This window comes from Ischnura elegans, chromosome 2 (assembly GCF_921293095.1).
Source record: "Ischnura elegans chromosome 2, ioIscEleg1.1, whole genome shotgun sequence".
In the NCBI taxonomy this organism is placed as follows: Eukaryota; Metazoa; Arthropoda; class Insecta; order Odonata; family Coenagrionidae; genus Ischnura; species Ischnura elegans.
Genome location: NC_060247.1, coordinates 78,360,661 through 78,375,942, shown reverse-complemented (window position 1 = coordinate 78,375,942; position 15,282 = coordinate 78,360,661). Strand labels below are relative to the sequence as shown.

Here is a 15,282-nt window from a genome sequence, read left to right as displayed (position 1 = left end):
AAACCAATAAGGACAATCTGTGAGCCTCTGCATTTACGCACGTGAATGTGACGTAAGTTTTTCTCTTTTCTCAACTTTTCTTACAATTTTAAAGTCTAACTCGAACTGAGGTAAAGGAAAAATGTTTTTTGTGACTATATATAACCAGTGGTTTTGAATAGCCCATTGGGGTTATTTTTTAATGCCAAACACAAGTCTAATATTGTTCTTAATTTAGATTAGGGTTGAAAATGCTGCGTCATGTCATGTTGGGGCAATTTCGTACACCCAGCATGGGGTAATACCGTGCAAAGCGCAATGTCTACGTTATGCCCCGTGTTGAACGATAATGCCCCACATAGTATCATAACTTTTCTGAGCAACTTGAACTTTAAAATGCTTATGTGAATTATGAAAGATCTTTGAAAGAGTGAGTTAACAATCCTTCCAAGTACAGGCGAACCTCGATAGTCCGGACAAAAGATGGTCGGAACATGTCAATAGTCCGAACGACTTTCATCCGTCATATCGTCAGTTTGTCTGTACTAATTATGGATTTTCATATTTTGATGCTACAATGAAACATTTAATCGTAAATAATCGAGGATTATCTTCAATTTTAGTTTTATGTTAGCTCACATTTATTACAACTAAGATAGGAGGTTGGTATTACTTTAATTTTAATGTATGCTATGTTTTTTTTACCCCGGTACAATACCGTGTAGTGTAACGGTTTTGTAAAATAGGTGTAACATTCAAAGTAAGTTAAATTTTCCGAATATGAAGCAAATAATTGGTGGGAAATCGAATTTCATTCAAAATAAAATGATTGCTTCTCTCGTTCAAGTTTTCAATTGAAAGATGTACAGAAAAAATGCTTAAGTGTACGCTATTACCCCGCTCTCTCCTATGCGTCAAGATAGTGCGCTCAAGAACACGATCTTAAGGAAACTTACCATTCAAATGGTTATTCGAAGCCTTTTCCCTTCCGATTCAGTGAATTAGAAAGTAAGTGAAAAAATAATTGGGGGAAACTCTGCACGTTGTTTCTCTCTCAGAAAAATCCTATCTTATGGAGAAGAGTCCCATATTGACATTGCAGCGTCCAGCTCCAATAATAAAAAAAACACAATAAGCTAAGAGCAAAGGCTCCGCAAGGGTATAGGCCAGTCGAAAATGAATTTTTATGTTTGGGGTCACGTCGGGTGCACAGCCTCCACAATGCAGTCGAGCAAAGGTCATTCCTGTGCGAGAGAAGAAAGGTAATGGGAAGAGAAAAAAGGAAGAGGCCTGCTCTATTTTCGAAGGAGTGCACTTCAGCATCCTCATGCTTTATACCTTTAGCACTTTTAGCCCGAAGGTAAACATTTTAACTTTTCCTTGATCCGAAAATTTTTTTTTCGTCATTTAGGTAAGCGTTACATTATATAAAATAGGATCTAAACAAGTCGTAACGCACATAAATGTTTATGTAATTTAATATTTTTACCGTTATATATACATGACGCTCGGATCTCGTGAAGGGAAAAGGCTACGGCCTCGCAGTATTTTAGGTAAATCGCCTGCGGAAACTTTTTGAAGTCTATTTTTCGAACTAGTTCACATTTTTTATTTCTAGGGCTGATGTATAAGGTTACAGGTAATACATTGAGGCATTTTTTAAAGATTTTGCTTTAGTATTTTTTTATTTTTCATACTTATCTATTATGCCTTTTTATTGTTAAATTTTAAGCACATGATGATTCATTTTACCGATCCCGGCTGACATAAAGCAGCTTCAATTTCTCGTTTCTTCCCATCCAAGAAAATGCAGTGTGTCTTAGCAGTGTTTTTAGATAAATGAATGATTTTCGTTCCACCTGGAGGCAACTCCCTGTGCGCGCGTCTAGTTAGGGTTCGCCCGCGGCAACTTTTTGAAATCTTATCTTCAAACTATTTCACATTTTTTATTTCTAGAAGAGTTTAGTTTGGCATTTTTTTATTTTTCATATTTATCTATCATACCTTTTTATTGTTATATTTTGTGCATACAATGATTCATTTTACCGATCTCCCTTTGCGCGCATCAAGTTAGGGTTGTCTTGGATGAGCGTTTTCTGACTTGTGTTGCGGCTGATTGTGCTATTTGCGTGCAAACGTTTATTTGAGAACGGAGAAATATAGTCAGTTTTGAACACGTGCCCCATTTGTACCACATCCACACATTCCAAAGTCAGGACCTAATCCTTAAGTATCCCGAAACGCACTTGAGAACTTGGCTATGTGTGTAAGACGTTGAAAATGTCTCTCTTCCTTGTGGAAAAAGGCCAGTGAAATCTTCTCCAAAGACTCCGACCCAAGGACAGAATCACGGGCTGCATCTGGACTTGAAGAGAACGAGCATATTGTTTGCGAAGGAAGAGCAAGGCCATCTAACCCCAACTCCCATTCTCTCCAGCAAAGGGCACTTCCTCTTCCATTTAGGGATGAATAGCTGACTAAGTGCACCGCGGTAAGCAAATATAGCCAAATATTATTGAAATGTCCTTTCTAAAAAAGATTTGAAATGCTTCACGATATAGTTCCTTAATGTTATTGCGAATATCGAAAAAGATAATTACTCGGAGCAAGTGTAGCAAGAAACAAAAATTCAGCCTAACATTTTACAGAATATTCAGTCACTATTTACTTATGTTAAAACACAAATTTATGGAATACTTATTTTCAGTACGTATATTACATAATTTACAACATCATGATTTATAAATCCAAATACACAGAATAATGATAATTCCATTATGAATGTTCAAATTATTAGCTACATGAAGTTTAAATATGAAACCATATACAATATTTATCAGCAGTAAAATATTTATTATTTTCTATATTTAAAATAATTTAAATTTTTACAATTTAAATTAAAATATATTCAAAATATACATACAATTTTTACGACAATGTACAATTACGGTGATTGTGGAGAGGTATCACGAGTGATGATTTTGGAAGCAAGGATCCAAGCGGAGGCCAGGATCTTCAGGGAAATCGGGCAAAAGGTGGTGATAAGGGTCTTAGTATTGTCAGCATCATTTTTGGACCCTTCTCTCGTTCCTGATTTCGTAATTCTTCGGAAAATGCGAATTTAATGATAAAAAGGAAGGGCCTCGTGATACAGGGAAATTTCTTCTAGTTTGTCTTTTGGCGAGGAAATCTATTATAGGCAACCAAAATGTGTTCAAGCCCAGTTTTTACGAGCCAGAATTCGGGTACATGAGATAGAAATTCAAACATGCATCACAGGCATCCCTTATCTCATGAACGATTCTAAAGTGTTATTATCCTGCAAAACTTGAACTATTTTCCAAAGTGGAAATTTTCAGTGCTTACTCCTACGACAAAAATATCTTTGATAATACTAGTATATGTGTAAAGTTGCTCACAGCCCTTTCTCTGTCTTCTCCATGTGTTTCATCACCTCGAGCCCCAAGTGTGTTTGGTCCGCCTGGTTAGTCCTAAGCGAAGATACCATGTGCTTCGCTCTGCATTTATATTTTCTTCTTTTGTGGACAGTAATCACGAAGGTAATATTCCATCTAAAGAGTCAGCGTGTACCAGGACCCCTTCGTGATATTTTCTCGTCTCTTGATGGAGCTTCGAAACCACGGGCTTCAGTCCACTAGAACCCTTCATGCTGCACGGTGTTCTTTCAGGCAGGTTATTGAAATTCTCGTCGGGTGCACTTCCTGTGTGTGGTTATTTTTATTTATAATTGGGGATCCTACGAAATGGGAAAAGTATTGCAAGGAAAAAAAGAGACTCGGAAGTCTGTTTGTGAGTTAGGTTATAGTAAATTCATTGGTAGGGTGGATCTCAAGGACCTGTTATTGCATTCGTACCTAGTGGAAAGAAAATTCCATAATAAGTGGTGTATGAAGTTATTTTGGAGACTATTGAATTCCGCAGTCCTAAATTCATATGTTATTCACAGGGAAAACAAGATTAAAAATTGTCCCTATTATCGCTTCGCGTGCAGCTGGTTGAGGTAATTTTTTTTAATATGCAACTCCATACGGACAGTTTGGACAAAGAACGGAATTAAGAATAAGGACCTACGGAGACTCCGTAGGTCCTTATTCTGTGGTTTGGACATGGCCGTCACTCCTTAGACAGTTTAGTACTAAGACTCACCGAAAGACATTTCCTAAGGAGAATTCCTGCTGCTGGGAAGGAAACCCCCAAAGGAGGTGAGCAGTTTGTGCCAATCACGGGAAAAGAAGAAAAAGCGTGTACTGATGTGAAAAATTTGCAGTGAGTTTATGCTTGAATTGCTTCGTATCATGTCACACAAAGCAGAATTACTAAGGTAAAATAATTTGAATATTTCCATCCTGACGATAGAAACAACAGAGCGTAAGTACTTATAAAAAATTATTTGGTAATAATAGAACAAATTCAAAGAAATGGGCGAAGTTATAATTTTTTAAGTAGGCGAAACGGGTAATCCTATCGAAAATATCCAATTGGTTTTTTTCCAAATTTTCAACCCATATCATACTCTAAAATACATTATGTAATTATAAAAAAATGCATGGAATGTTAGAGATCTCGCAGCTTAATCTAAACTAAATTTCAATTTTTGAAAACTGAAAATGTATTGATTAGTTTCGAGAACGAGATACATAAAACAATAAATATTTATTGAAATTGCTTGAAAAATTATCATAGAGTAGCGCATTACATAAAGCATGTTTACAAAAATTTTCGACGATACTAATCATATTTCATGAAAGTTATAAACTATTGAATGAAAGCATGCTAAAAAAGGCGAAGTAATCTAAATCTCATCCGGCTTCTGGGATAGGATTCAATTAAATGCCCGCTGCGCTTGAGGGATTAACACTATTTTTACGTTTATTTTCTCAAGCCTTCTGTTGATTTCTCCGCAGTAAATTTGTGCCTATATTCCCTTTGTAGAAACCTTTCGTTTTATGTTTATTCATTGAGTATCAATAAAATCAATTATTTTACCAGCATTGACGTAATTGGTGTCCGGATAAGGGTATATTTAAAAATTATATTAATGGCTATCCTATTTCGTGGTACCGATTCGGTGATTAAGTACGCAAAGGAAACGGCTTTTCATGGTACTAAATTTATTTTGGAGCTAACAAGACGAGACGAGAGACTCTTCCGAGACTCGAGACCGAGACAAGACTGAGTTTCACGAGATGAGACTCGAGACGATACCCGAGTGCGGAAAACGAGACTGAGACGAGACTGGCGCAAGTCTCGTCTCGTCTCGCGGCAACACTAGGCAAGAAGGGAAGTTCTCGCTAGGTGCCAGTAAAACGGGAATAAATTCATGGAACGCTCTTCAAGACAGGTTCACTCCTTGGAGTGTGGATAAAAAAGGGTAAGAAATTTAAAAGAGAGATATTTTGCTAAAAAGTGGAAATTGAAGCTTTCAGAAAGTTATCCTTAACTCGCGCAACCCGCTTCACGCCCAGTGATGGGAGGAATAGAAGATGGAGTAGAAGATAAAGTCTCAATAGGGTAGTTTCCTTCATAAAAGAAAACGGAAGACATTGATTGCGATTCGTTACCCATCATTAATATATTCATAATATACAAATTATTTGGTTTTAGAAATTCCAGTTAGACGAATGTTAATGGTCAATTTTAACGTCATATGAAAAAGACCAGAGTGGCGGGCATGCGATGCCACTCCACGTGCTGTCACAGGGACCTAGATGCTATACGAGTGGTTAGGAGTTTTACATCGTCTGAGATTACCAATGCATGTGACACAGAACTCAGGGAATCATCTCTTAATAATCACCTATTAAATTACCTAAGGTCGGAAAGTTTCCTTCATTTGATAGGGTCAAGCCTTAATCCTTATTGAAGTCAAGCGCTATATGCTAGCAGCCTGCATCGTAGCGGAGCGCCACCATTGTCGTCACATGTAGTGAGGCCACCTTTATGCGAGGGTATGAGCGCCGCAGACAGAATGACGTCACACGGGCTTTTCCCAGTATTCATACTTAGCCGTCGCGTTTTCGAACACTTGAAATTTTTCACTTTTCACTTAATGGCGAAAAATACATGTCGTCAATTAATAATCTAAAAGCTTGAAATATGTACTCTAGGAGTAATAATATTTCGATTTAGGCAATAAAAAAGAAAAAGGAAACCACTGCACCCCATTCCCTGCTGATGTTTATTAATGCTTCCCGATCTACACGATTTTTATGATGTATTACGTATTATATACGCTGCTGGGTGCAATGTATGCTCTGCGCTACCTTTCTCCATTTCATCTACTTCATACCCACATGTCGTCAACTCTTTCCAATTGTGCATCGCGCGGGCATTCACAGTGCGGTGCACATTTTTCGTCACTTCTTCCACAGTATTCAATCGTGGAACAGTTTTTTTGACCCTCTCATTCTCCACATGTGGGTTATTCAACGGATACCTTACCTGAGAGCTCTCGGTATATGTCTTCCATCACATCGCCATAAGGCCTCTTGCCAAAGAACATTTCGTTGGCATTACCAAATGGGAGCTTAGGCGAGAGGTAGGGTATTCCTTTGCGTCTCCAATACGTTAGGCGCCAGAACGCGAACAGGATGAAGCTGGTCACCAGAATGGTTACAATAGCGACGGTGATTTGTAGCACGCTCCATCCCGCTACCGCCATGGCCGCCATGCAGAGATTCCTGTATGTGTAAGAAAAAAGCTGTAGGTGAAACTACTATTTGAGTTGAGTTGCTGGGGTGTTGGTATGCACCATTGCACCAGAAACTGAAGATCGCGAGAAATTTCGATTAAATCTGTTTAGCACGAAAATAGTTTCCTATTGTGTCAAAGACAGCTTCAGTGATGCCTCATACAGCATCTAATAGTTAAAATAAAAAGTAAAATATAGAAAAACCGTGAAAATTGCAAAAAAAAAGCAAAAATCGATCATTTTTAATCAATCTTCTTGCCATGAATGTTCATGATTTAGATTTTTCAACCCTCTAAACCCTTAGAAGCAATGTAAATGCGCAAATAATCCTTTTCATCCCGCAAAATATCGAAAAGTGACAAAAATATGAGGGAGGATCTCCCTCGAAAATGGTCAGTGATGGGGAAAAACGGAGATCATATTCGGATTCTGGAGGTCATTTTGTAAGAAGAATCAGCAAGAATAACTAATAGGGACGATTTTCATGCCGTCCAGTTTGTTCGACTGAATCACGTGAAGGTCAGTTATTATGATAATGTTGCCTATCTATTTTTCTGAAATGAGTTTACCTCTTCTTTCTAACATGTAAATCGACGCTTGGCTCAGTTTTTAAGTGTGAAAATCAACGCAAAAATGGAAGACGACGTATATTACGATAAAAATCGTTGAAAATGCGATATCGAAAACGCCACTGCTAGTTTCAATTTATTACTTGCTTTATAATTACTGCAAGAGCTAGAAGGTAGCGAGGAAATGAAGGCTCAATATAAATATTTACGAAAATTTTTGCTTCAAATTTTAGGCTCCTCAATTTTCGGGAGGGAAATTTAGGTAAATAAAAAGGTACAACTTCCTACGTACTAAATATTCATTACTTTGTCCTTTTCCGGTTGATAGCAATCTAAAAAGCTAACGCTAAAAAACAAATTGTATTAATAAAACTTGGTTTCTTTTACGATTGTTCCCTTAGCCAATTGACAGAGAGAAAGTGGAACGAATTTGACATTGAATGCAATATATTAGCATTGAATTTTATTGATATAATTTATATTCTTACATTCGTGCCACGCCACATAAAGATACGGCCTTTCCCGGATATTTTTACTCTTGCACAACTTTGGTCCAACTTTGGCTTGTGTCTTCTAGTTTATCTCTATTCAAAATTGCTATTCTTATCCCCAAAGATACAATTACTTAATGTATAATGCGAAATATGGCAGTGAAAATGGATATTTATGAATATTATCCAGTCGATATTTTTTAAATCAATTTTGGGTAATCAAACCAAAATAAACTTTTTATTGTGGTATTTGCAAATGAGAAGTTAGGCGCGAATTAGCACGAGGCTATCAATATCCGTAATACGAACACGTTCGTACTAAGATGTTAATTATAAATGATTAGGTGAATTATTAAGGAAAATTAATCTCACCGGTAGGTTCAGTCAGCGGCCCTCCAGCGTTTCTTTCTGTGATCTCTTGCTCCTCGGGAGAGCGTGACGCATTTGAGGACAGGTCACTCCGACAGAGCGCTCAACGTGTAATCTATCTTCCTCATCGGTCGGTTTCGCGAGGGGAAGTGGTGCGTGTGAATTCTGCTCTGTTTTCCTGGACACACGAGGACAATACTGATTTAACCAATGACGGCATTCAACCAAGGAGGCGGTGGGTCTAGCAGGAAGAAATCGTGCCAATTGCATAATTCTCTGGCATGCATTGATTTCCATGCTCGTAGTAGATGTTGAACAGTCATCTCTGGGAGGAGATATGAATGCGCATATCTAAACTTCCTGAAATAAACAGCTGCGGTCATTTGCAGTGACATGTACTGCATGAACGGTTAATGAAAATTACAAGATGAATGACCACTTAATACAAACATACTCTTCAGTGAATCATAAATGACTGAGTTATTATTGAATCAATTATTTATAGCTTGAGCTTGCCAGGAAAATGTAAAAAACACTTGTTTGAAATAGAAATTCGGTTTGCTCTAATAGCTTTCATAATATTGGGGATATGTGGGTCTTAATGAATAAACTATACTTCTGAAATGAACAATAAAAATTGAATACGCCTAACCTCTCAAACCGCCAACACTCAATCATCTAACTTTTCAATTCGTACAATTATAATATAAATAAATTTTCATGTGAATTTTATTTTTATCTTTTGTTCCATTCAAAAACACTAGCTTATTTCTTCGCAGGTTTGAGTGCATTAACATGCACTCAAACCTGTACCAGGCGTAGCAAGAAGTGCTTAACGATTTATGTGACCTCGTGAGGATCTATTCGTCCATCACCACAAGGGACAATAAAATATTTAATTTTTTTAAATATAGAAAAATGTCTATTGAAGTTTCCATACCCTTATGTACCAGGTTTATCTGACGTGCAACGTATTTTAGCAGCTTTCTAATTTTTTCCACTTGTTGATTTTTATGCAATTCCGTTCTATAAAATGATTGGGTCCAAATTGTTCCGGACAAAATCAGGACGAAATAAGACCAGGGAATGCAGATTTCGCCTAGAAATTTAATTATTTTACAAGACTACTCGTGATGGTTCCCATTATTCGAAGTAGTTTTACTAGTGGCTGTCAAGAATTTAAAAAAAGCCATTTTTTCATTTTCATTCATTGTAGAAAGCGTCATGAAAGATTAGCTTCGTTTCCGTTTCACGGATGCTGAGTAAATAGTCGGTAAAATTCATCCGAAATCCCAGTTTAATTTTTTTAAATTTAGTGGAGTGAGGGTAATAATACATTGAGTTTTTTTCTTTCTCTTAACCTCAATTTTTATAAGTGATAAGTATCTTGGTGTGTAGGTCTTTACGAAATAAATTCAAAATTTCTAGCCAACGTATCGGTACATTTTTATGCCTTCTGCAGGGCTCTTTTGCAATTCAAATTGCAAAGAAATCCATGAAGAAGAAAATTTTGAATTTAATACTTAAAGGCTTTCACTCGAAGAAACTAGTCAACGTTAATAATAAATAGGTTTCGAATGATGGCAGGAGTAGTTTTCGTGGCATTTTTCCTCGGTTGTCAACTGTCCATCGTGGCTGTCCTCCTCTGGAACAGCAGAGGCACTCCACCTTGTGGTGAGAGCAAGAATCCCTTTGTGCTTGGTGGACAGGTCCTCATCCCTTGGTGCTCGGCCGTGAGCGACACCCGCAGCCTTGACAGCAGACACACCAGCACCAAAGCGATTTGCATCTGAGCGAACCGCATACCTGCCGTCGAACAAGTTAAAAAATAAATCTTTATTAATTTAAAAAAATTCAGTTACTTTAATGGCTAATCGTTTTTTTATTTAAAAACATTTTATAATCACATAAAGTGTGTGGTGAAAGTGTAGTTTAACCATTTACTTACGTTAATTTACGCACGAGCATCTTCTATACTATTTCTACTGTATAGATACCTTTTTCTCAACTTATACGCAACCAAACTACAAATGAGGTACCAAAATGCACAGAATTTATCAGAGAACATGCGATGGCATATTGCTATTGTTTCCTAAAATTAGTTTTTAAAAAAACGGTAAATAACCCTGACGTTAACGGCGCACAAACTGATACATTTGTTCATTTGCAACAATATCTCGCATTCTTTAAATAACTTTTATCAAAATGCGGCTGATTCCACATTCAAGTCTCCTGTTGATACGTAAGTATGAGTCATCATGCGCGTTTAACAGAGGATAGTGTAATTACTTCCAATGTTGTGTTTAAAGAGGTCCTCTGACCTCAATTTGTACATGAACATTCCAATTAAATTTTTACATAAAACCCTGCCTTTTTTCTACATTTTAAAATTAGAAACGCGCCTATTCCTCTGTGAACCTGCATTGAAAAGAGCGGGCGGAGCATGCTCGTTATATTTAATTTCGAGACACATTTTTCATTTCTTAATTTTTTTCAATAAAACAGGGATAATATCTTGGGCGGATTAATGCACATATTTATTATTTCTAAATTGACATTGGTATTATTTCAGTCGTCATATTTTTTATAATGTAGTTACTGTGGGCTATAATTGCTGACCATTCCGGTTTGGCAGCCTTCTAACATTGAGTTCGTATATTTTTAACAATTTTTAAATTACTTTCTCCCTGCGGTATACAATTTTCTATGTGACAGAGAAGGATTAGGCGCACCTTGTACTCATTAATTTCATGAATTTTTCCCAGAAACTGAATAGGATGCTCATGTCATAACTTTTATTGCGATGCATAACTTTGAACACCAATGAGAATATTGAACATTCAAGATGCAGAAGGCAACTTCTAGCTTACTGCCACGATGGTTTGTTCGTATGTCTGAATCTGAACCGAAAAAATTTGGTGGAGTGAGGGTAATAATTCGTCTATTTTTTCTTCTTTCTATTCACCTTAATTATTAACATTGATTAGTGTCTTGGAGTGCAGGTCTTTAAGAAATTATTGCAAAATTTTTGGCCAACGTTTCGGTATATTTTTAAGCCTTCTGTAGGGCTCTTTTGCAATTCAAATAGCAAAAAAATCATATTCATTGCAAAAAAATCCGTGAAGACGGTAAAAACCGAAACGTTGGCCAAACATTCTGCATTTAATTCTGAAAGATTTTCACTCGAAAACACTAAATAACGTTAATAATAAATAGGTTTCGAATGATGGTAGTAGTAGTCTTAGTTGCATTTTTCCTCGGCTGTCGACTATCCCTCGTGGCTGTCCTCCATTGGAATAGCGGAGGCACTCCACCTTGTGGTGATAGCAAGAATCCCTTTTTTACGTATAACTTTGAACACCAATGAGAACATTGAATATTCAAGGTGCAGAAGACAATATCTTGCTTAGTGCCACTATGGTTTGTTCGTATGTTTCTCTTGATTTTTGATCAAAAATTTAGAGTCAATTTAATCTTCTGTCAAATTTTTGGCTAAATAGTTGCATCAAATTTTCGCACTCATTCTACGTCATGGCTCCGACCCGTAAATCCATTTTTCATCCCACATCATCGCCTCACATCTTAATCCGCAGCCAAACGAGCGGCAATAGCGTCATCACTGATACGCGCTCCTCACATTCATTATTGCAACCGGGTTCTGACAGTGTATCAATGGCGGCATACCAAACTGATTCTCCTAGTCATAATTATGTTACTGCATTCATCTCCAATGGTAAATTTCGATTGGACGGCGTTCGGCACCTCTCACAAGGGCCAAGTGTCCGAAAACCGGGTCTCAGATTTAAATCAAACTTTGTTGTGTTATAGTCCTTCCGCCGCTGCCCTCGAATCACCCGCAATATGGGTTATATAACAGCGAAGGTGTTAGAGAAATATTGTTATAGTTTTCTATCACTCTGCACTTCAACGAGGTTGCACTCTAGGCTCCTTTCACCCAACTCAATGCATTACACTCACGGTTATTTGAACACGATCCCTAGAAACGGATGGAAAAAATGATCGTACTTGGACATACGTGGCTTGGACATATTTTAAATTGATACTTGCAAATTCATATGAAATCACTCGATGGCACGGATGGCACACTACTAACAAAAGAAGGCAGTTATAAGTCGTAGTTCCTTAACTATGTAACAATCTAAAAGATGAATTTTTAAGTTTGAGAACTAATGGGGAAATTAAAAGGAAATTAAAGGTATTTAAGTATACCGGGACTAGCCAGAGTGTTAACTTAACGGGAGCCACCCGTGGAGATCTGGGTTCGAATCCCTGTCAAGGTAAATGATTTTTTTCTCTGTGGATTTTCGCACAATTAAAGGTATGGTTTTCAAATAACAACTTGTAAATAAATGTGAAGAAGACACACAAAAATACTAAATCTATCACCCACTGCTAAGCTTATTATGGCTTGAAAGGACCAGAATGTCTATGAATTGTAATGTAATTGAATGAATTTGAAACATGAATGTAATTGAATATTATGTTATTATGAAATAAATGAAAGTGAAAACTGTTATATTAATAATAATATTTAGATTATCATATTATTGATAATATTAATCATATATAAAATGAATTATAGTGTACAAGAATATGAATTCACAGAGAGGGAAAGTAAGGGATGGTATAGCATAAAAGAAAAAAGACAAAGGCAACGGTGCTGTGGTGGATGAAAAAAGCCATCCATATCATTAGTTTTTCCCATCTACCACAGAACCGTCGTCCTAGATATTTTCTTGTATTTATGCGCTCATGCCGTTGAATGAATGAACGAAGGAATATTAATCGTAATGATGTAAATGGTGTTTTTTCCATTGAGTAATTCACGTTATATTTTGCCAACTTTCACTAATATTTTTGACCCCAATTCATAGCCGTCTTCGGTTCAAATTAAATTCGCTTTTTACGAGAGGGCGCGTGGCACATTTGAATACGCGGTGCTAATTGCCTGTTATCATACCAATGCAGATCCTTGGTCCATCGCCGAATGGCAGATACGCTTGGCTGGGCCATTCCCTCTTGCCCTCGGGCGAGAACCTCTCCGGGTTGAAGACCTCCGGATCTGGGAAGTACTTGGGGTCCATCTGGAGGCCGTGGATGGGAACCATGACGATCGTGCCCTTTGCGATGGTGAGGCCCATGTCGGCGCGGCGGTAGTCCTGTGTGCACACTCTGTCCAACGTCGGAAACGGAGGGTACTTGCGGAGAACCTCTGCGAAAGCACACGTCAAAAAAAAGATCCGATTTAAAGATGGCCATAGACAGTAACGACATCAGGAAGAAAATCAGCCAAGGAGGCGTTCGTGAGCAGGAAGGAGCTTATGTAAGGGTCGTTATGCACGAATTTAAAGAAGAGGTTAGTGAAGATTCTGATGTGGAGAGTACCACTTCACGGTGAGGAAACATGGACACTTAGGAGGAGGACGAGAGAAGACTGGAGGCGTTCGAGATGTGGGTGTGGAGAAGAATGGAGTAGGTGAAGTGGACGGAGAGGCGGTGGAACGACGAAGTGCTGGACATGGTGGGTGACGAGAAGCAGCTTCTAAATGAGATACGAATCGGACGGAAGGTATGACTGGAGAGAGTACTTAGCGGCGAGGGCATGTTGAAAACAGTGTTATAGGGTAGAAAGTTGAGTAAACGAGAGAGAGGAAGGAAGAGAACAGAATTTCCAGATAAAATGAAAGGGAGTAGGACTCATTGTGATTTGAAGAGGGAAGTACGTGAAGAAAGGGGAGGCTGACAGAATGCTACCTAAGTACTCCATGGAAAGCTATAGCTATAGCTTAGCTATAGATATACCTTAATCGCTAGAATAATTTAATACATAAGCAGACTTTAAGAATCTTCGTCTATACCGGAAAGCGAAGGATTGCAATACTATGAATGAATGAAATATTTAAATATATAATAAAACTTCATATAATAAAACTTCATCAATTAGTCCCAAAAAATAGGCTCACTTAGCCTCAGTTGTCAGGAAATCTCATTTGGAAGAGAAAATATTTAGATTGGCTCTTTAGGCGATGCTGGTATAAGCATAAAAATTGTAACAAAGATGTAAATTTCCTTAAAATGTTCAATTAAACACTATTTTTGTTCTTTCGGATGCTTTTTTAAAGATTCGTTGAATATAAAATTTCCTGGTTACAAATTATATCTATTAAATAAGTTGGAAGCCTTAAACAACTTATTGATCGCACACAATGCCATAAGCGATTGCATTATATTGTAGATTTTGTTTAAGTAACCTATGTAAATTTAACTCCAATGTATAGCATTCTATTGCGACAAAAGTATTTTTAATATAATGTAACTGGTAAAATACAAAAGAAGACGTTTAAATGTCACCACAATATTTTAAATGAATTATAGCACTAATATGTCATTATGGTTCACTTTTTTCTATTTATTATATTTTGGGCGTTCCAGTTTCAATTTTATGCTGTTTTTTTTCAAATGTACTTAAATCTATACTATGGACATATCTTCTGGAAATATTCTTAGCGTTGCAACCGTTTAAGGGAGGTCTGCATGGAGCATTCAGCGAATCAACCCACTCATTCCCTTCCCAAATGAACTTCCATCTTCAATTCCCAGTAAGGCCATTTCTCTTTCTTTATACCTTTAAAAACCTATTCCCCTCTCTCCCTTCAAATTTTACTTAGCATTCTTCCCCCTCAGCTTAACATTCCTCTCCGTAATATGGCATATAAAACACTGGTTAGGCCTATCCTAGAGTAGGCCTCTATGGTGTGGGATCCTTATGAGGTGGGACATATAAAGGCATTGGAGAGAGTTCAAAGAAAAGCGGCTCGATACGTTTTGGGTAGGCATCGGAGGACAGAGAGCGTATCAGAAATGTTAAAAATACTGGGGTGGGAATCTTTGGAAAGTAGGATAAAAAGAAACCGACTCTGCGCTATGTATAAAATATACAAAGGGGATAAAGCATGGAGAGAACTAAGCAATATAGTGGGAAAACCTAATTTCATTGATAGGAACGATCATCAGTTCAAAATTAAATGCCGGGCGCAGAGGACTAATGTTAAAAAAATTCCTACCTCAATAAAACAATTATAGATTGGAACAGATTGCCTGCAGAGTTATTTGAGCCCTTTCCTGGTAATGTAAAAATATT

General features: G+C 37.3%; 1 protein-coding gene across 1 annotated transcript in view; it reads right to left on the bottom strand.

Moving 5' to 3' along the window:
• LOC124153185 overlaps positions 1 to 15,282 on the bottom strand; it is a 48,458-nt gene that overhangs the window by 15,716 nt on the left and 17,460 nt on the right. The window contains exons 7-10 of the mRNA XM_046526286.1: positions 13,102 to 13,353; positions 9,744 to 9,926; positions 7,419 to 7,426; positions 6,442 to 6,712 (exon numbers count right to left, since the gene is read on the bottom strand). Of these exons, the coding sequence (XP_046382242.1) occupies positions 6,442 to 6,712; positions 7,419 to 7,426; positions 9,744 to 9,926; positions 13,102 to 13,353 (714 nt within the window). The remainder of the gene's footprint in view (positions 1 to 6,441; positions 6,713 to 7,418; positions 7,427 to 9,743; positions 9,927 to 13,101; positions 13,354 to 15,282) is intronic.